The sequence below is a fragment of the Porites lutea genome, chromosome 14, assembly GCF_958299795.1.
Source record: "Porites lutea chromosome 14, jaPorLute2.1, whole genome shotgun sequence".
NCBI lineage: Eukaryota > Metazoa > Cnidaria > Anthozoa > Scleractinia > Poritidae > Porites > Porites lutea.
The window spans coordinates 16852871-16874054 of NC_133214.1; the positions used below are offsets into that span (position 1 = coordinate 16852871).

The window sequence follows — 21184 nt, forward strand, 5'->3', positions numbered from 1 at the left end:
CGTTTACGTTTATTGAAGGGGAATCCCCCTTTAAGCAATTGTGATTCTATAACAAGAAAACACGATAATCCATTCTCTCTTTCTATGTAGCGCCCACTAAGCTTTGTATAATTTATGAGAACTGATAAACGACCCGTTTACTCGTAAACCACTTTTAAATCTGTGACTGACGAAATCCTATGACGTTACCATTCAAATGAAAACTGTTTCATGGTACAACCTATTTCTTAGGATTTCACACACGCAAAAAAAAGATTTTGAAAAATTGATTGGGAGGCTTTGTTTTGGAGGGATTGAAAGGATTAAATATTCGCGAAATCGCTCGACTATATCAATATTACTGCCGTTGAGATGTTTAGGTGCTGCGACTAACAGCAACTCATAAACATGTAGAAAAACAAGAGCCCATAAAATGGACATACAAACTGAGTTTGGACATATTAGTATAGGTAATAGCATGATTTGTAGATATATATGGCATAAATACCACGAGTGATATTTCGAAATTGTTATACGTGATTTCACGAGTCGTTAGGCGAGTGAAATTTTGAGACAATTTTGAAATATCACGAATGGTATTTATGCCAAATATCACGTACAAATCATGCTGTTATTTGTTTATACTACTAACCGCAAAGGTTTTGTAATTTTCACATGTAGCTATTTCAAAGTAAAAAGAAATACCACCGCTCTAAGCCAATCAAATTGCAGAAATTTCTTATGTGGTAGTATAAACATAGTTACTACACTCACACGCATTTACAAATTACACATACATTTAGAGCTGTGCAATGCGTACAGACTTTGGCAAACAAATCATTACTCACTAGAATGGCTTAATTACCATACAAGCAAAGCTAACCCTTTTATTTCTACCAGTGACTTGTCTGATTTCTCCTTAAGGATTTGAAGATGACGAAAGCGATCAACAAGTAAGACGAATCTTGCCCGTAACAACAAAGAAAAATTTTTGGCGAATATCCAGTCTGATGCGACAGGCTGAAAGTAAACATGCAATACTCAAAGCGAGTCAGCGTGACATACTTCGCTTCAACGCGCTGAAACAACACTAGGTCATGCGTGCAACAAGCTCAAGGGTCGGACCTTTCTTAGAAACAACACAAAGTTCGCCAGGTATTATTTTCAGTTCGACGAGTTATTTTTCACTGGTTCAAGGACCTGACAAACTGCTTAGACTTGATCACAACAAGATTTAACTAAACAACAACCCGGAAAAATACTTGCAGCGAGTTTTTATACAGACTGCGTCAGAAAAGGTGCGAAAGGTCAAAGCCTTACCTTTAGAAAAATAATACGACTAGTGTTTTGTCAGCTATTGCTTTTGCCAGCTATTTTTGGAAGCTTACAGATACCCGGAAGACAATTGTATCCGCATTAAAGGAATCCGAGACGATGATCCATTCCGCATTTGAGAAAGGATTGAGCATGGATTGAGCATTACAACGATGACCACAATGCGTACAATGGAAATGAAAGGTTTTACGCTTTTTCTTGCCATTTTGGTACTCGTTGAGGTCCAAGCGAACAAAAACGGTATCATACCTTTAAAAAACTGTGGTGGATCGATATGTATGACAAACCCTTCTCTGCCTTTCTTTGAAACAGTCAACGGATCAGTTTCTACTCATGTCGTTAGGTGCTTCTTTAAGCCAGAAAAGATTCGTGACAAATGTGTTGTTAACATGTCTTTAATACTGGAAACACTGACGACGGATCAAGACGTCGTGTTGTACGTTGGAGCTTTATGTTATGGTCCCACGACTATTGCTTTCGTTAATTCGCAAAATGTGACAAAGAAACACGCTATACTTTACATGCAAATGCAAGGACATTGCAGTTTGTCGACCGAGGAACTTTCTCGGTGGGGAGACGCTACGGACTTTCGAGTATTTTACATGTTGGAAAACACCACTTTGCTTGAAGATAACAACTCGAAGCCTGCGAATAAATCTCTTGAAGGGGCAGAAAATCTTGGCACGCTTACGTTTTATAAATCTAAGCCACAAACATTTCCCAGCATATTTAAGAACTATGTCTGGCCAAGAATGGCGGAGGTACAATTTTACAATTTACAACTCAGCTCAATTCCACCGGAGCTCAGAATAACGATGCCCTTTCTTCAATCACTGGAGCTGTCGCACAACAACTTGACCAAACCACCGGTGTTTCCTTGGTGCAACTCAACCCTCCAGCTACCACGAGGATTACGAAGAACTCAAACTGGAAATCACCACTACCAATACGGTACTGTCGTGCATCCGAGGATTTACCGACGCTTTTTCGATCTAGCGTTCAACAACATCGAAGATTTATCAACGCATGAATTTTCTGGATTTCTGCACAGACTGAGCCTCGAAGGAAATGGGTTGAGGCTTGTTGGGCCGTCGTGTTTTCGCAATTTGAGGGGGATTCATGTGATAGATCTCAGCACGAATAGCTTAACAAGACTGCCGGAACAGCTGTTTCAAGGACTTAACGAACTGCTGGAGTTGCGACTTGACCACAACAACATTTCAGAACTACCCGAGGAACTTTTTAAAGGTCAGGGACAGATCAAAAGGATTGATTTGGACCATAACAGACTAGGCACTATTCGAGAGAAATTATTCCACGAGCTAAAGAACCTTGAAGTTCTACATTTAGAATACAACCACATCACTCAAGTTGATGACGAAGCTTTTCCTTTGGCTTCAAGCTCGTTGGGCGAAATTTACCTACAAAACAACAAAATAACTCACCTACCAAAGTCGCTCTTACTGCAGCGGAAGGCTAGCAAAATTGATTTGTCGTCAAATCTGATCAGTTTTAAAGACCTTGACAACGTTCTACAAGAATTAGACTTAGACACATTTGTGTTCCAACATCGCAAAACGGCCAGTTCACCTCAGTTGAAGTTACAAGAGAGTTTAAAGCACATCAGCTTAGCAAACAATAATTTCACCACTATAAACATCAATGAATTTAACGAGACAAAGCGTGCTTTGTTCGAGCTACTTCTAAAGGTTTACGAAATCGACATGACAGGGAATCCCCTTCACTGCGACTGCAAAATCTTTTTTCTCGTTCGATGGATTCGGAAAGTGATACAAAAAGACGAGCGTGTAAAAAAAGAGCAGTTTTTAACTTGGAAATGTGCGACTCCAATTGAGCTGAGAGACAAACCAATTTTACTGGTTGAAGAAGATCAGTTTAAAAGTCGGAAGGATTTTGAAAACTGCCCTGAAAAATGTCTGTGTTTCGTTCGTTCATTGGATAGAAAGGTGATAGTTGATTGCGAAGGAAGGAATCTCGTCACCATGCCCCATAAAGTTCCACGCGGTCCGATAGAGCTTCAGTTACAAAACAACAATATTCGGAGGATTCCACCGTATCCTTATATGGAAAATGTGACGGCCTTGTACTTGACGCATAATAAAATTGAACTGTTGAACGCGTCAACGGTGAGCAGGCTTCGCCGGATTAAAATTCTCTTTCTCGATTCAAATAAACTGACTGCTTTGCCAAGGAATATTGAAAATATCACCTTTACAACTCTAGCACTGCACCACAATTTCTTCAAGTGCGACTGCAGAGCAAAATGGATGAAGAAATGGCTCATAAGAAAAAAGGCGCACATACAAAACATCGAAAACGTACTCTGTAATTCAGAGAACGCTCAGGGACGAGCGATATACACTCTTCCGGATAGAGAGTTTGTCTGCAAAGAAGATAAGCAAGTCTCCAACAACACACACACCACAATAAAAGAAAAGACTTATAAAATAATCGCTTTCACTTTTGGCTGCTTTCTAGCTGCGTGTGTCGTCGTTTTTATCTTAGCGTATAAGTACCGCGGCGAAGTAAAAGTCTTCATGTATACCCACTTCAACTGGCACCCGTTTGACCGTATAGATGACTCGGATCCCACTAAGATATACGACGCGTTTGTCTCTTACAGCGGAGCGGATTGGGAGTGGGTTGTAAACACGCTGCAAGAGCGATTAGAAACTCATGACCCTCCCTACAAGTTGTGCATCCACGATCGCGATTTTCTTGCAGGTGCGCCCATCCAGGAAAACATTATGAACAGCGTTAACCAAAGTAAGCGCATGCTTATGGTGCTCTCTCAAAACTTCATCAGGAGCGAGTGGTGCTTGCTCGAGTTTCGCGCCGCTCATCAGAAAGTTCTAGAAGAACGCACAAACTACCTGATCATCATACTGTTTGATGACGTCATAACGGACGACCTGGATGACGAAATGAAGCTGTACATGCGCACAAACACCTATCTGAGCATCAGCAACAAATGGTTCTGGGATAAATTGTTTTACGCGCTACCTCAAAGATCGCACAGGGAGCCCAGTCAAAAAAACCTGTCGAGTGCCTGCAGTAATAAAGGTTTGGAATACTCCTCAGAGAGAGTGTTTAATAATAAAGCATACCAGCCGAGTGACATGGTAGAGGTTGTTCTTGACGCGTAACACGGTCAAGGCAGACTGTACGAGTATTGCGGTAAGATTTCCTGTGTTTCTTGGGTGACGCACGAGGCAAACATACAATCAAGCCGCCGATAACGAATACAATTGCTCCAACTTGCATTTCCGAACTTGTACCTCTGAAAGACACTGGGGGGTGGGTACTATCTAAGATCAAATGACGGCGAACTTCTTAACATTTCATCATGCAAGTCTCTTTCCACGCTTGGTGATCGATCTTTTTGTACGGCTGCCCCAAAATTATGGATCAATCTTCCCCTTATTATTAGAATAAATCTTCGGTTAATGCCTTTAAAAAGGCTATCAAAACTCATTTTTTTCCGAAGGCATTTCCCAGCTAATTTATCGTTTTTGTTTTATAGAGAAGGATTTGTAAATAGGATTTAAGAATAACTGGTCATTGTTTTCAGAATTATTAGGTGCGATTTGTAAATAGGACTTTACAGATTGATTAGTTATTGTTTTTAGAATTTTTTGAATTGGAATTATGATGTACTAGGATTTTAGGATTTGGTTGAGTCAATGCAATGCGCAGATGAAAATTTCTTTTCCTGGTTGATATTTGCGCAATACAAATCAATATATATTATTATTATTAAATATTACAATGGAACCTGCAGTAGGCGGACACTTAATCATTAGGGAGCTTAAGCAAAGACGTTTTTGAACGACGCACGTCAACCGGAAGTGAGGTTTTCTCCCTTTTTATATTCCTGGACACTACCAAATTTGTATTGCTGAGTTTCCTTTCTCCTATAAAGACGATTTACCTAAGAGTTTCAACCAAACCACAGCCCAATGCTGTAAAAAGTCCACTTCTGGTTGACGTCCGTCGCTCAAAAACGCTGTTGCTTAAGCTCCCTATTGTCTCAGCCACATACATCAGTGGCGGATCCAGACCTTCAGATGAGGGGAGGGGGGGGGGGCGGTCATCCAGACCCTGAGATAAGGGGGGGGCCGGTCTCCCCCCCAAATTTTTTCGGCCCTTCTGGCCTCAGTTTGGTCCAAAAATAAGGGGGGCGGGCCCCCCGGGCCCCTCCCCTGGATTCACCACTGTACATACACCTCTGTTAATAGGAGGCCTTTTCTGATCCCAAGGGTGTCCATTTAACCCTTTAAACCCTAACATCAAAATTCAAATTCTCATTTGTTATTCCTATACGTTTTCAATAGAAGTAGTGGGGAGAATTTGTTGAAGTATCAATTAGATTCATCTAGCGTGATCATGTCCTTAATTCTCATGACCACTCTGTTTTATAAAGCAGTGATATTACGAGGAGAAATTTGACGCTCATCACTCTTAGGGCGGTTAAAGGGTTAAGCAAGAGCTGGACGATAGGTTAGGTTCGTTCATCGTTTGTCGCACGATAGTCACTGAGGCGTTGATAGCGACGTTTTGACCGAGTATTGCTGGTCTTGGTCAGGCAATGGTGCCGATTTACTGAGCGGAACTTTTAGAAACACAGAAGTTAAAAGTTGCTTGTGCATGTGAGCATTTCAACACCATCGCCTGTCACTAGAAAAAATGTCCAATATACTTCACTAGTTTCCAGTTGACAACAACTAGAGTCCGCTGGAGTTACCGGAAGTCTGGTTGTGAATGACTCGTTATTTAAGTCATGACCAGCTAGAGACAAACACCCTACCATGATAAATGCAATATCTGCAGCAGATATTGCACTTATCATGTCAAGTTCATAAGCTATTGTGAATTGATTGAATGCTCTCGACCAATCAGATTTTTGATAGTGAGTCTGATGTATAATAAAAAAGATTATGACCGTCCTCAAAGAAAAGCCTGTAACCAAGCTCCCAAGGGAGTATGGGGGAGAAAAAGGAAAGGGAGAGAAAAGGAAACTTCCCCACCCCATTCCCCCACTACCGTACCCCGGGGAGCCTCAGGGAATGTCAAATAAAAGCAATACCTCTCTTCCTGATAAAAGATTCCTCATGAGGCCCAGTGTTTTCATCGTCACTTGAGTGTCGGGATCATCGAGAAGGCTGTTAGAAAAGCAAAATATGCAGATTATTATCATGAGTTGCCAATATTTGTGTACCAAGCAAAAGTACATTTTTTAACCGTATAAAAAACTGACTTTATAGGGGTAACACAATTACTGGTAAACCAGTAGTTTGCATTGTCCCCCATGAGCAGGGCTGTCATTAAGAGAAAGGGGCCGGGGATTTCGCCCGGGTACTATGAACGTGGCCCCCGGCTACTTTCATCGGAAAACAGCAGAAAAATAGAACCAAACGAAATCCCTAGCTGATTGATTCCCTGCCTACTTGTTGTATTTACCTGGCAACTTGAAATTTTAGTAACAACCCCGCATGAGGTTAAGAATTCCAACTGGCTATTAACAAGCAAGGCCGAGAAGTTGAAGTCGGACTATGGACTACATGTTATGTAAAAGTCCAGCTAGCCGTCAGGGCGGAGATTGACCTCGGGGCCTCCAGATTAACTCGATTAATATGGAGTATTTCTCCAATAAAACTTTAGAGCAAAATATTGTTGCCACCCCTTTTCAAAATAGACTACAAAACCATCAAGAAAAGGAAGCTTTACTACAATTTGTTAGTGCGACCATTCACATGAGAAAAAATCTCTTGTATTGATTTCCTAAATAGTGTTTGTTTTCAGGAATTAATGAGATATTTTTTTTACGGATACTAAACAAAGGAATTTTCAAGTGTATAGCCTTCGTAGCAGGCGTCGAAAGGCGAAGAGGATATTGGGATGAAGGGAAAAAAGGAGGGGGTGGAGAGGGTAAGGGACCCTTTTACCTTTCGTACTTTTCTCTCCGTCCCCTCCCCTCCCCTCCTCTTTTTGCGCCTGTCCCGCAGGCTACAAGTGTAGGGAATAATCTCCTTACCTGAACAGCTGGTCTGGTCCCAAAACTTCTAAAATTTTGTTTTTGGTGACATCATCTGCTTGATACGCCATGTTCTTAAAAAAAAAATGTAGATGTTTCTTATTCGAGATTTTCTAAAGCTAAATTAGGACAGAAGTCTCTATTTTATTGTACTCCTTGTTCATCACTGAGGTTAATTTTCACAACAAGCTGAAACTAAAAAAGACGCTTTAAAGTATTATTGTAGAAACAGAAGAACAGAATTCATGGTTGTTTGTTATGGCTGCCACCAATACACTGTTTTCGGGGTGCTGACATTCCGTCCAGGAAAAAGTAGGATTATACTCATTATATGCTTTCAAAACCAAACACCAAAAGGGTTATTCAACTTTTTTCATGCACTTAAGCCCTTAATGATTCTCTTGAATTCAGGACGAACATTTCGATCTCACGCGAACTCAAGGGAACCTGGCACGCTCGCGAAAACGTTCAAGCAATTTCCAAAATGAAGGTCTCACGTCTGTGACTTAGGAAAGGTTGACTGGTATAGCTTTGCAGAAAAAAAGACGCCTTGATTTTGTAATCTTGAAAGCTATCAAGCCATTACGATTTAATGATCTTTACGATCCGAATTCTAAGGCAACCATTTGCAATACCTACCATCAACGCCCAGACTCCATTGAGACGAAGAGAAGTTTCTTGACGCCGGGTTAGATTTGAGAGTAAATTTACAGCGCCAGCCTCTAATATGGGCTAAATTGGGAGAAAAAAGTCATTGAAATCAAACACAAGATGGCTGTTGTTATGACAAGATTAACAAGGGCTATCAAAACAAAAAAAGAAAAAAAGAGTTGAACAAAAACAAGAGAAACAAGAGTCTAACATGACTGGTTACAAGGCGCGCGCAAAACTAAAGAAAAAAAAGAACGGGACTGAAAACAATGGCCTTTTCACTTTCTTCAAGAAAAGTTAGGAAATTCCCGCTGGAAATTATACGCACCATATCCAAACCATTTGGATTTCATAGCCAATGCAAAAAGCCAAGAACGCTACCCTGGAAAAAAACTTTTGTACCAACTGAATGTTTGAGGCGAATTGTAAGTAGCCCGGGCTGCCAAGTAGCCCTTATATGCCGTGTGGGAATTAGGAAAGCATGTGTTTGTTGCTAAGCGCAGGAAAACATGAACCAGCTGCCAAGCGCGGGAAAACATGAACCAGAAGCCAAGCGCGGGAAAAAATGAACCGGGTGCCAGGCGCGGGAAAACATCAACGAGATGCTAAGCGTGGAAAAACAAGTACACCTTGCTAAGCGCGGGAAAACACGAATCGGTTCCGCACGGCTGCCACGAAAACGGCTGAAAGGCAGAACCACGCAAACATAGGCACATGTGACGTGCCGATTAATTCTTGAACTATTGCATCGAGTTTCCGCTTTCAGTATGAAATGAAGGTGAAGAGGCAGCTTAAGAAGAATTACTTAAAATAACCTATACATCAAAATTTTCACGCCGTGAGATCGACTGATTCGTACTTCGATTACCTCTTTGCTTGGAGAAAATTCTAACAGGAGATTGCAAAGCGCTGAAGATGCCACAGTTAACATGTTATCGGAAGCATCCTGCAGAAGCTTCATGATCGGTTTCCAAACTGCTGTGTCCTGGAAGCTTGTTCTAAGCTGCTGTACAGAGCGGGACAGACTGTGGAGACACTTCACAGCGGCTAATTTGACGTTAGTACTGGGATCCTCCAGTCCTGATACCACGTGATCCATTGTACACTCAATCTCTATTATCTACAAGGAAAGACCGTACAACAATCAGCGGCCTCCCAGGAAATAACTCAGGCTACTATTGGACTCAATCGGTAATTTGCAGATGTGGGATGAAGAGGAGGGGGGAGGGACAGGACTAATGTAACAGGAAAAGTTTTTGTCTCTCAAAAATGACACTTGATATTTACTAGCAAAGACAACTCGCAACGTATGCTGCGTTCTAAAACTCATTACTTTACCAATTAACGTACTTGATAAAAGTCTAAATTTAGTGGTTCACTCTCCAAAGAAAAAGCACAGCATTCTAAGTTTTTACTTTTTTTAAAAAAAAAAAACTTAAACCTTTCCCAATAACTGCCTTGTTGAGCTTTTAGCTGAGCTAACCCCTATAGTATTCGTTTTAAGTCTTGTGGGGAAAATTCTGGGGCAAACAATGCCAAAGTAATAGTTGCAGGTGATGCTGGGATGGACGAACAAAAATTTGAACTGTTCTTCCCATGATGCAATACTTTATAATCTAATTCTCTTTAGGAAAGACTTTGATAGGGCCTGGCGGATCTTCAGTCGTTTCCGCGAAACCTAACTCGAGGGTAGGTGCAGAGCCTTTGATAAGAAAATTATTATTAATATTTTTCCATTTTTTTTGTAAATAAAACTCATTTTCTCAGCATCAATTTAAAGTTAGGGCTTCTGGAATTCTGAGACAACTTGCTCGCCCATGAAACCCACAAGACCCGTCAGTCATATGAACGCTGAATGTAATCATCGTCAAGAAGCAAATAAAACATTTGAAGGAAATGTTTCTGAATGGTAGGAACACTGAAATTTGAACAGAGATGTATCAATGTAAGTGTTATCACAGGCGAACAATACCGGCAGGGGTATTTTGCAGAATACCGAATGCAGAACGCCGAATGACTCTGAGTTTAAGTGAGGAATAGGAAACTGAGTGAAAAGGGGTTCCATTTAGGTTCATTATAGCGGAGCTCTCGCGCGCGAGGCGCGCCAGCAGAGCACCATGAGTAACAAAATGAAGTAATCTACCCATCCGAGAAAATTTAGTAATCACGTGACCGTACACCGACCGACCGAGCGAACGTCTGTCCGCACCACAGGCATACCAATGTAAAATAACTCAATCAACAGGTATGGCAACCCAAATGCAACTCGAGGTTATTTTGGCGGGAAATCCCATAGCCACAGGCGTCTCGTAAAGCAGAAAACAGGGGTCTTTTTTTGCATGAGCATGCGCGACCGCTGACTTGTCAAAGAGCACGCGACCAGTGACAGCGACCGTGCTGCATAGTCATAGGAACCAAATTGTTCACTTTGAAAGCTTGCTTGAGATTGAAATGGTAGCAGGAACTTAGGAAAGACCTTCGTTGTACAAAATAAGTAAGATCTGTTGATTTAAAGTGGAGACTGATGCGCTGAACGAGGTGAAAGAGCAAGTTTCTCAAGGATGTCTGACACGAACATGGCTGCTTGTTGTTGTTTGGCGCTCGACTCGTGTCTTGATTCCCCTTTAAGAACCGCAAAGTTTCGCATAGAATGCATTGCTGATGCGTAGCTATTGAGCAAAATGTTATTTATTTAGTGTTTGTCTATAAATCGGATGTAAATCAGTTTCTCGATGCCGTAGAGGATTTCTGTCAATAATTTGTTAATAGCTGATTTAGCCATATTTCGGGAGTGGATTAATAACGATCAGCGGGCTACTACCACGCCGTTTTCAGTTGGAGTAGAAAGTTTTTGCCGTAAGTATTTTAGCGATACAAAGTTTGTTTACAGGAAGATTGTAGAACTTCTTGTTTTTGTGTGGACTAACATTGTAACGCATCTTTTACAGGAATTTGCTTTTAGCCAGAACTTAAATGTTCTAATCATTTTTAACTTTTGGTCGGCATCACATGTTTACTGTACTTCTTGGGAAACCTAACCGTTTGTTTCATCAAAATCGGTCACAAGATTGGACTTTAATTTCGGTCCTATTGAATGCAGTTTTGACTGTGTCTTATTGATATTCATTTTTGTTATTGTTCAAGACATACAGAGTGACTACCACCAACATCTCACCAGATGACTAATCTACGTCTCGTGTGCTCTTAATTTTGTAGCTTTAAAGTGCTGGGAAAATTGTAGAACATATATTAATTCACTGCTGAACTGAACATCGGCTTTCACGCACTTCGAACCCACTCGCTGAAATTTGCTATTGTTTTTTTTTTTAATATTTCTCTTCCTTTCCCATTTCAAAACAAAAAAAATTGAAAGTGTTTACTTGCATCCACAAACGTTTCTGCACTTTGTTTAGACTTTGATGAGATCAGCGCAACCCTGCAGGCACTACATATACGCGCGCTGTTGTCCAGGTCAAGTAGGAAGATGAAATTTGATAGTAGCTCGTGTATTTTAAAAGCCGGTCTACTTCGCTTTTGTTAAGACCATGTTAGAGTTTTTTTCGCAAATTACACATTTTGTTAAATCACGAGCACATTCGCCAAGACCAACGAGCAAAATAATCGCTATGATAGCTTGAGACGCGCCATTTTGATGAAGGCAAACCATGTGGTGAGCCTCCATGCACATCGTTTGTTCAGCGGTCGCGCATGCTCATGCAAAAAAGACCCCTGTTAAAGCAGAAACAACTAAAGAGTCAATAAAGACGAAAACGGAAAGCGGAAATTGTTTCTGTATCCGTGTTGTCTAAAGTATTCAGCTTAGATTAATGGTCATGTCCACAAATTTGGAATATAGAGCAGGAGAAAGACAGAGAAAAAGAGAAAGTAGGCGGCAGGCCAGCGACGCTCAACGGGAAAAAGGGCGACAGAGATCTAGAGCAAGAGATAAAAAACAAAGGCGACATTTTTTTGTTGGAAGAAAAACACGAAAATTTTGTAGCGGCAGTGAAAAAATGAGAAATGCTAGCGGCCACCAATGCAAGGTGAAAATGAGCGGCAGTAAAAAAAAGTGAACGAGAACACGTACGGCATTTCCTCCATAAAACGTGTAACTAAGAAGTTTCTGGAAGTTTTACGTTGTACTCGTGCAAAACAACAGCAAAGAAATGTACAAAAAAAGTGTGCTGCACGTGCAAAGTTGCTTTTTTTGCTAATTAGACCTATTGTTGTTTTTCACCGTTCTCCGGTGTTGCCTTCGCCGCTTAGCATTACCCGATTTTATATTTTGTTTGAGCAAACTATAAATATTATCGAGAGCTTCGCTTTTAGCCTTGGCTAAATCTACATATTACTCGGAAAACTGGCCTCGAAGTTGATTCACTCAGTTTCCTAACCCTAAACTTTAGAGTCATTCGGCGTTCTGCAAAATCACACTGCCAGAACAGTACAAGGTAGGGGTGGTCTTACCTTTTTTCGGATATCTTCATCATTTGCTCCAACAGACGCCAGGGCCTTAAAAGCACTCTAATTAAAACAAAAAGAGCACAGTAATCAGTTCCATTGTTTGTTTCAAGCGCTTTGGAGCAATTGCCTTAGTTCCGCCATCTCTTGCAAGGAGATGTTCACGTTATTCTTCGAGTAAGCGACCGAGTGAGAAAGTTGCGGCAAAATGTGGGGAACAATAAGTCCAGGGACTGATTATTAAGCTTTTTCGTCATTGCACTCAAACTTGACTTTGGTTAAATCGTCGTATGTTAAATATCTCTATTATCCATGGAAATTAGAAAGCGTTAATAGGATACTAAATTTTAATTTAAAAAGGTAATAATTCTAAGTGTAATCACTTAAAAGAACACCCAACGTACAGATCGGAAAGTTTGATATCACTGCGAACTAATACCTTTCGTCTGGCGGAAAAAAAATTAAAACTTAGCTCGATCCAATGCAAGAAAATAAAAATGCACGAGAAGGATCAAAAATGGTTGGCAGTTATGTAAGGCACATACAAAAACCTCATCACCGCGTACGTGGACATAGAGATAACTGGAAGTGAACGTAACAGAGAAGAAGCTGTTCTTCGGTATTAAGGTATATGTAACTAAAGGGAGACAAATCTGAAACAAGTAATGGGAAGGGGAGGGGCGTTCTTTTTCTAGTATGGCCAGGGTGGTATTGGTATTCCTTCAGTCAATTCACCATCGCACTCCTAGGTCTAGAACTGCACTTAACATTCCCACCCTCCCCTCCCTTATATTTCAAGGTACTGACCTCTCTCATGAGAGCATAGGAGCTGTCATCCAGGTCATTTTTCACCAAAAAGCCTGTCAGTGTTTTTATTAAGTGATCGGAAATGGCCGCCGTCCTTTGAAGTTCTGTATCTTCTTCAATAAGAAAGGCTAAAAGGAAAAACACACAACCACGATTGTACGGACGAACAATTGAAAAAATATGTACATGTATGTTATCTTCTGAAATCCTAATTAAAAACGATGCCGAGCAAGAGTACTGAATTACAGAGTTCGAAGGGGAAAGAAGCAAAATTGTTGTTGCTGGAAATATCTTTCAATCCTAACAGCGAATAGTACTACCGTCTTTTGCTTGAATTTTGATGCTAGTGAAAGACTGTTCTTCATTTATTGTTCATTTGTCAGTGGCAGATCCAGAACTTCAAATAACGGCGGGTCGGTTATCCAAACCCCGAGAAATAAGAAGGGAGACCGGTCTCAAAAAAAAAAATTTTTTCGGCCATACGGGCCTCAGGGCCCCTCCCCAGGATCCGCCACTGTTTGTGTATCATGCCCCGTTGAATGACTGTTCGTAAACACCGCTCACCACGTTTAACTTTAATGAACAAGGTTCAACAAAAATAGAGATGGACTCTATTACATTCAAGTTGCAACCGTGCGTCCGTCACTAGCTTAGACTTTCTCAAAACATATCAATTGACGTTTTGTTGGGTTGTTTTGGAACTTGTAACCTAGAAAGTAAAGGTTCTGTGTGAAATATTCATTTACAAATAGTAACAGTTTTGTCACTTAGTGTGATGTTAAAGAGTTTCAGCTTCACGTATTCGGCAAACGGCAAACGTCAGATTCAAGTTGAGAATTTCTCAAATTAGAAAATGAGCAGATGAAAATAGCTCAAAAAATTCTTATGGGCAAAAAATTGCGTGAAACTACTAATTCATGCGTAGAAATAATGAACAGTAGGCGAAGGACACAGGGGAAACTTGGTCACGTGGTAGAAATTCGCGTTTGCCGTTTGACGTAAAATGATGCTTAACCTCTCTTTTTTTGTGAAGTAATCACAGCTTCTTTTTTTTCTTATAACTCTAGTGACTGTTCCTCACCTAATGTCTCCGCTGCCTCTGCCCTGACTGTGAGAGCTTTGTCCCATTTACACATTCTTACGCACGTAGCAAGAACCTGAAAAAGATACACAAAGTGTTGTTCGCATTTTGGTGATTAAGTGACAAGAGAGGGGCCAGTTTCTCCAAAGTCCCCATATTTAACTGGCCCAGAGAGCAGCTGTTGTTTTAGTGTTTACATTCAAGATGGACGTTTCAATAGTTTTGCAGATATTAAGGAGCTTAAGCAACTACGACGACGACCACAACGACGACTTCAAAAAAACAATAGGTTTAATGATCAAAACAACAGCTCTGCACGTGCATCACGCTTTTTAGTACATTTCTTTGACGTCCACTGCACGACTACGACGTGAAACCTCCTAATTTGCCGTTTTATGGAGAACGTGAACATACGGCGACGAATTTTCCTTCCTCTTTGCATTTGACATATTGAGTGGGCCCAAATAGACGCGATTAAGTTTAAAAGAACGCAAATTCATTTTTTTTTTTTACCAACGTTTTCACTGCCGTCGTCTCGTTCTTGCTTAAGGTCCCTAATATGATGAAACTATAAAAACAAAATGGACTGGTTTTTTAGATAGTACCCGCACCTTTTTTAAATTTTCATTTATTTCAGGCCCGAAACGTTTCCAGGACTTTCGAGAAACGGAGCCCAGGCAAGAAAAAAAAGTGATTAGTCCTTTTTTGTAGCCTGGATATCTGGCAGGTTCACGGTAGTGTGGTGAAGGATATTCTCCAAATAGCCTGCGTAGCCCGCGGGATCGTTCGAGCGAGGAAAGTTTTGTAAGAGAAAGCCGCGAGAATGGCTGCTTCGCCGCCAAAACTCTCACACGCGCAAAATAAATTCCACCAGCGACCCGGGCTACTTCCAAAGTGAGGAATAAAGCCACGAGTTTCTTCAGCCAACTGAAAAATTTAGTCTGATTTTGTATTTCATCTCAAACGGAAGAACAAAATGGGTGAATAACAGATAATGAATGACACAAGACTGGAAGAGATGCTAACCTTTATCAACAATGAATGATTTTCTAGGGCTGGGATAGCTCCTGCTCTGTGCATGTTTGTTAAACTGTTGACAGAAGAATGAAAAGACATATTCAACAAGGCAAGCCTATGAAGAAAAATCTCCCATCAATAAGTCAAAGGCTATCTGAAAACAACACTCATTCCATGCAGGTTTCCTAACAAGAAAAATGAATATGGATGTAATAAAATGTTTGAAGAAAATTCACTCACTTAATGGGTACCCTGTACCAGTAAATTGCACGGGTAACTTATGAACAGATGTTTGAATAGGCCCTTTGCAGCTAGCCATTCACGTGGTACAAAACCGCCATGCTGGAGAGAAACGTCGCACTGGGACAAGATAAACAAAGGATAATACCATTTAAAATAATGTATGTCTTTTTTTTGTCTTGTCCCAGCGCAACTTTTCCTCTCCAAAACAGCAGTTTTGTGCCACGTAAATGGCTAGAGTAGCTGCAAAGGGCCGATTGTCCCTACTGTGTGCATGTGATAATGGCCACCTGATTAACAAGACCTGTCACTGCCAAGTCCTGGTAGAGCCGCGTCATCAGTATTGAATATAGTGATGTAGTAGTGGCGCCGAGAAATGTCAGCTGCTTTCTAAGACTACAGGGTCTCCTTATAAGAATTTACTGTGGTGAAACACTAACCATTTTGCAGCTCCGAGCTGAATCTCATCTGGTCTGTCTCTTGAGAGAAGCTTGGTGAAAATTTGAATAAGATTCTCACCCTCATGAGAAGCTAACAAGAGAAAAAGAAAATTGCTTTCTGTAGTTACCCTAAGCCTTGTACACCTACAAGCCTCATCGAAGACTGTTATCAAATTTCTCCTTGCAACATTACTACTTAAAATTGTAGAAGAAAAGAGAATACACAACATGATCACTTTAATTTTCTTTGCTTGTACAGCTTCTTACCACACTGTAACCCTACAAAACTTGATTAAATATGACCACTCATTATGACCACACTATTTTCATTGGCAGATTTAGAGGGGGAACAAGGGGCTTCAGCTCCCCATTGTTTGAAATTGTGTTCTTTAACAAATAAATAAATACCAGTAGTATCCAAATAGCTGGCAAGTCTCCCAGATCCCTCTGTCTGAACTTCCTGGTTCTATGCCTGATTTTGACTTAAACTTACAAACACTCACGACAGTCATTTTCTTTCATGAAAACCTTTGAAGATATCAAATAACCTTCTCATTATTAAAACCAGAATTTCATGGCACCAGAGTACTTCAATAAGATTTTATGTGATGATGTCAACAAAGAAGATATTTGCATAATTTTCTGTTGTACTTTTTATTTTATGAAGAAAGGTTTGAACCAGCATAGGAACAGAGCATTTTTCCAAAATGCCGAACTGTTCAAAACTCAAGTGGAACAACAATCGACATAATTATTTCAAATAAAAAATAAAACATACCTGATTTCATTGCTAATGATACAGCACCATTTTGAAATGACATGGCTGAATAACACAGTAGGGCTGGCTGCTGTATCTTGGGAATGTCACATACAAGAAGCGGCATCAGAGCATTTACTGCTCCCATGTTGCACAACAAGGCTTGATGAGCAGGACCCTAAAGAGAACAATAATATTAAACTCTTCTTAAACCCTTTCAATCCCAGAGTGAAGGATGGAAACTAAGGCGTTCTAACTGTTGAGTCTGTGGATAAAATCCTACAGTGTGACCATACAAATGAAAGCTACTGAGCTGTACTTTCCTGTGGTACTGTTTATTATGCTGTACAAGGTGGTTCTAACTTTTGAGTCTGCGGATGAAATCCTGAAGTGTGACCATTCAAATAAAAGCTACTGAGCAGTACTTTCCTGTGGTACTGCTTATTTCGCTGTGCAAGGTGGTTCTAACTTTTGAGGCTGTGGATGAAATCCTTAAGTGTGACTACTCAAATGAAAGCTACTATATTAGCAGCAATTTCCTATGGTACTGTCTATTATGTTGTAAATCCAGTCTGTGGACAAAATCCTATTGTGTGACTATTCAAATGAAACCCATTTGATACTACTTTCATGTTGAACTTTCATGTGGAGTCTGTGAACAACAATGGTTTTCGACTTTCTTGTGAGAGAAAGATGAAAAAGAGAGTTAATGAGAAAGCTTTTTACATGAAAGGCACTTCCCCCTATGATTTATTATACACTGTCAGCCTTCATTATTAGCCTACCTGGCAACATTTGGAAAGAATTGAAGCTGCACACTCAGCATTAGAGAAAGAACTTGACAGCAGCTCAACTAACTGAGGAACAATGCTTGGGTTCTGGAACGTGAGGAGAATAATATACAAAAATTGCAATAGAGTAGGGATAGTAAAGACCCCTCTGTCAGAAACTTTTTATGGTCTGGACTCTCCCATCTTACAACTTCCAAATACAATCTAAATATAATTCTTCCTCTTTAGCGCCCTGTTGCTTCTTGGAATCTTAGATGACCTTCCATGACCAGTACATGTGCATGTAACTCCTTTTAAGTCTAAAACTAGTAATAGCCAAAGGTTAGAGAATGCGGGTGACAACAATCGGAGGTCAAAACGCTTTTGCTCCAACGCTGTGCTTTGCGTAAGTTTCACGTGACAGATGGTCAAAACACGCGTGATCAGATTACGAGTGATAGAAGGTCAAAATGCGCGTGATCAAATTGCGTTATGTGCATTCCATTCATTCTTAGTGGAGGTCCAAATGAATGCTGGCTACATAAATGCGAGGCATGCTTAATAACAAGCTGGAGATTAGGATTGCGGGCTCCTCTTGTCACCCACAATAAACACATACAATGTATCACATACATGATAAAGGCCCAGCTGTAAAATTCCAGCAATAAGTTTAAGACAGAACCGGAGACAAGTGAAGCAGAAGGGTTAAAACTGTGACAGTGACATGGACAAGCAAAAAAAGTCACATATCAGCAAGGACATGGCTTCCTCCACAATATGTAGAATGACAGGATTTGAAATTCAGAAAAGGATAATTATTATATTGCAAAATTTTCAAATTTCGATTTTGGCCACTTCTGGGAGAAAAGAGGTTAAGGAGACATTCTTACTTCAAAGATTGGAGCACACGGAGTGAGATGAGAATAGTACAGCGTTCTCAGTGATCTGACTGATGCTTCAACAATTCTGGGATCTGAATGACAAATACCTGCAAAAGGGGACAAATTTAAAGACAATAGAGAGATTAAGAGTCACATTTATGGCAAACAGCAAACGAAAATTTGTACCACCTGATCAATTTTTCCCTTTACTTGTCATTTACTGTTCATTACCTCTACAAAAAAGTTAGTTGTTTCATGCCAGTTTTATCCATAAGTCAGAATTGTGTTGAACGCTTTTCATCTGCTTATTTTCTGCTTTGAGAAATTCTCATCTGTAAGCATGACCCTAAATCTCTCTAATAACAATAAAAATTAATCTACTACCTAGTAAAAAGCAAAAATCACCATATCTCACAGTTACTATGCAAGCATACTATTTACTTACTGGTACGCTGGTAATCATCCAAAGCCATCCTAATAAAATCTTTTCACAGTGCAGTGTGTTGATTTCATCACTCAGGCTTTACAATAGCTAATACTCGACAGGGGGTGTCTACTCTACCTAGAGGCATTTTTTACTGAGATCCTTACTCACTGATGTTCACCTCCTTTCTGGTACCCCTGAACAAAACCCTTAATCCATTGTCTTCGGGGAATATACTGTCCCTTTCTCGGTCCCTGGGATAACCTTTTGTTTTAAACAAGTGCAATGCAAGAAGGTAGTAAGCCAAGCATGCTTCAAAACTTTTGAGGGGCCATCCTTTAACAGTATGGAATGCTAAGTTCAAAAGTTTGTTTTGGTAGTAATACAGTAATGTCTCAACAACATCGTAAAAATGCTATCTGATTCATTATATTTTGTCGCATGAGTATGTTAAGTGTTAAAAAAACATTTTTGGCAATTAAAAGCTACAATTTTGGTAGTATTGAGTTTTTTAAGCCCCAATATCATCACACAAAATTCTCTATGTAAATTTCCCTAAAGAATTAGAATAGTTGAGAGAACTTGTTTAAAGATCAAAGCATTTGTTCTTGAGCGATAACCATTAATCACTTATTGATATTATCAGGAGAAAACTGATGGTGTCTCTTGGGTATACAATGATGTTTTACCTTTAAAAAATACTTCCAGTGAGTGAGCTTCTAAGAGGGCTTCAACATTTTCAGCAGAACCTGAAAATAGTGGATCAGAGAAGATTGATAAAATAATTAATAAACGTGTTTATCATTTGTTGCAAATTTTTCTTCCTTTTCATTGACCGAAAGCCCACCACCACATGACCTGCAAATAACTGCCTACAAAATTAATAATGGTCTGCTCATGCGCAATGTTGTCCTAAATACTGTGTTTGGCTGCAAATAACATTCTGCTCATGCGTAAACGAAACCAAGCTTTTCTCCTTCTTGTGATCGCTCTTCCGAGAAAAAATGGCAGATTGCATTGCTTCCTTAAAGATATTCATTAAAAACCAAACTTGGTCATCAAATGATAAAACATATTGAACTCGGTTATTGCAAAATATTGTGATTTGTCAGTGTCTCTCTCACAGATCAATTATTATTGATCTGCTCCCCACTGACAAATAACGATATGTTGCTCAACCTGGTCTAATAATTGTAAATTAGTTTTGGTACGAGTACAATAGGTTGTAAAATTAATGTAGAATCTAATGAAGCAAACTTCACACTTCATGAAATCTATAATAAATATTATACCAGGGCAGTGCTCCAACAGTGCTTAGTGGTCCCTGGCGCTTTACTTTTGCTCTAGGGTGACTAGAAAATCTTAGTTTTTTCATAGAAATCTTATGCTGGGCACCCTGGATTTTACAGCTTCAGAGCAGTGGGCTCCCTTTTCTTAGAGCACACCCTTGATACATGTATTATGAGCCCGAAAATTATTAACAAACAGTTTTTACTACACCTCTCGCCAGGCTGCCCAACAAGACAACTGACTCAACCACAAACTCAATTCCAGTGTCGTCCTGCACAAGCAGTTCAATAACCTTTGGTATGACGTTAAGTCTGATGAAGGATGATTTCTTTGCTTTGTTGCCAATGACTGCATTTTTTATATTCCTGTGACAATGAAATAATATAATTACCAAAAGGTCTGGAAAGTAAGAGGCAAGTTGCGAATTTAAGACAAAGTACAAGTTAAAAAACCTGTTTTGACATTGCAAAACAGAAAGGATAACAACATTAAATTGATCATAAATAACCATTATGTTGATAACGAGTGTTGTGAAGTAGAATAAATAAAAGGTGACAATGTGACTTAGAAGGAAAGTTTTAAATTAACGTGATACAAATTGATGATTAAATTAAACTGATCCCATTGTTAGGTCACTTAGTGTGGGAATATTATAATTGGCATCAGGTGTGAGCTAACTATACTATATACATATTCTAAAGTGCTAATAAAAGCTGACAAACACTAACACATAACAAAGAGTATACTCATAGAAAATGAAAATAAAACACCACAATCACTGTACAAGAATTGGTTCATTGGGAAAATGCCAGAAGAAATAAAAAGTCTTTAAAGCCTGCATAAAACCCTGAACACCAGGGATACTCCTGGCAGTTGAAACAATGATGATGATGATGTCAGACGTGGTGATGATGATGATGATGATGATGATGATATTGATGATGGTGGTGGTGGTAGTAGTAATGGTGATGATGATGACAAAGACGACGATGATGG

At 39.8% G+C, this 21184-nt stretch overlaps 2 protein-coding genes and 1 pseudogene across 2 annotated transcripts in view; 2 read left to right on the plus strand and 1 right to left on the minus strand.

Annotated features, from left to right (window-relative positions):
- LOC140924802 (uncharacterized) overlaps positions 1 to 21184 on the plus strand; it is a 451675-nt pseudogene that overhangs the window by 344037 nt on the left and 86454 nt on the right.
- Positions 1 to 21184, minus strand: part of LOC140924821 (armadillo repeat-containing protein 8-like) — a 28926-nt gene that overhangs the window by 6065 nt on the left and 1677 nt on the right. Inside the window, exons 3-16 of the mRNA XM_073374824.1 lie at positions 20399 to 20553; positions 19588 to 19647; positions 18484 to 18581; positions 17609 to 17701; positions 16845 to 17001; positions 16067 to 16157; positions 15396 to 15459; positions 14370 to 14445; positions 13289 to 13416; positions 12488 to 12544; positions 8889 to 9140; positions 8009 to 8101; positions 7370 to 7443; positions 6422 to 6497 (exon numbers count right to left, since the gene is read on the minus strand). Of these exons, the coding sequence (XP_073230925.1) occupies positions 6422 to 6497; positions 7370 to 7443; positions 8009 to 8101; positions 8889 to 9140; positions 12488 to 12544; positions 13289 to 13416; positions 14370 to 14445; positions 15396 to 15459; positions 16067 to 16157; positions 16845 to 17001; positions 17609 to 17701; positions 18484 to 18581; positions 19588 to 19647; positions 20399 to 20553 (1474 nt within the window). The remainder of the gene's footprint in view (positions 1 to 6421; positions 6498 to 7369; positions 7444 to 8008; positions 8102 to 8888; positions 9141 to 12487; positions 12545 to 13288; positions 13417 to 14369; positions 14446 to 15395; positions 15460 to 16066; positions 16158 to 16844; positions 17002 to 17608; positions 17702 to 18483; positions 18582 to 19587; positions 19648 to 20398; positions 20554 to 21184) is intronic.
- On the plus strand, positions 1108 to 4575 carry LOC140924812 (uncharacterized). The gene has a single exon (XM_073374816.1). The coding sequence runs from the start codon at positions 1467 to 1469 to the stop codon at positions 4479 to 4481; it is 3015 nt and encodes a 1004-aa protein (XP_073230917.1). The 5' UTR covers positions 1108 to 1466; the 3' UTR covers positions 4482 to 4575.

Excerpts from the sequence above, each read along its gene's own strand:
- LOC140924812 (XM_073374816.1), top strand. The coding sequence starts at position 1,467 with ATGACCACAATGCGTACAATGGAAATGAAAGGTTTTACGCTTTTTCTT.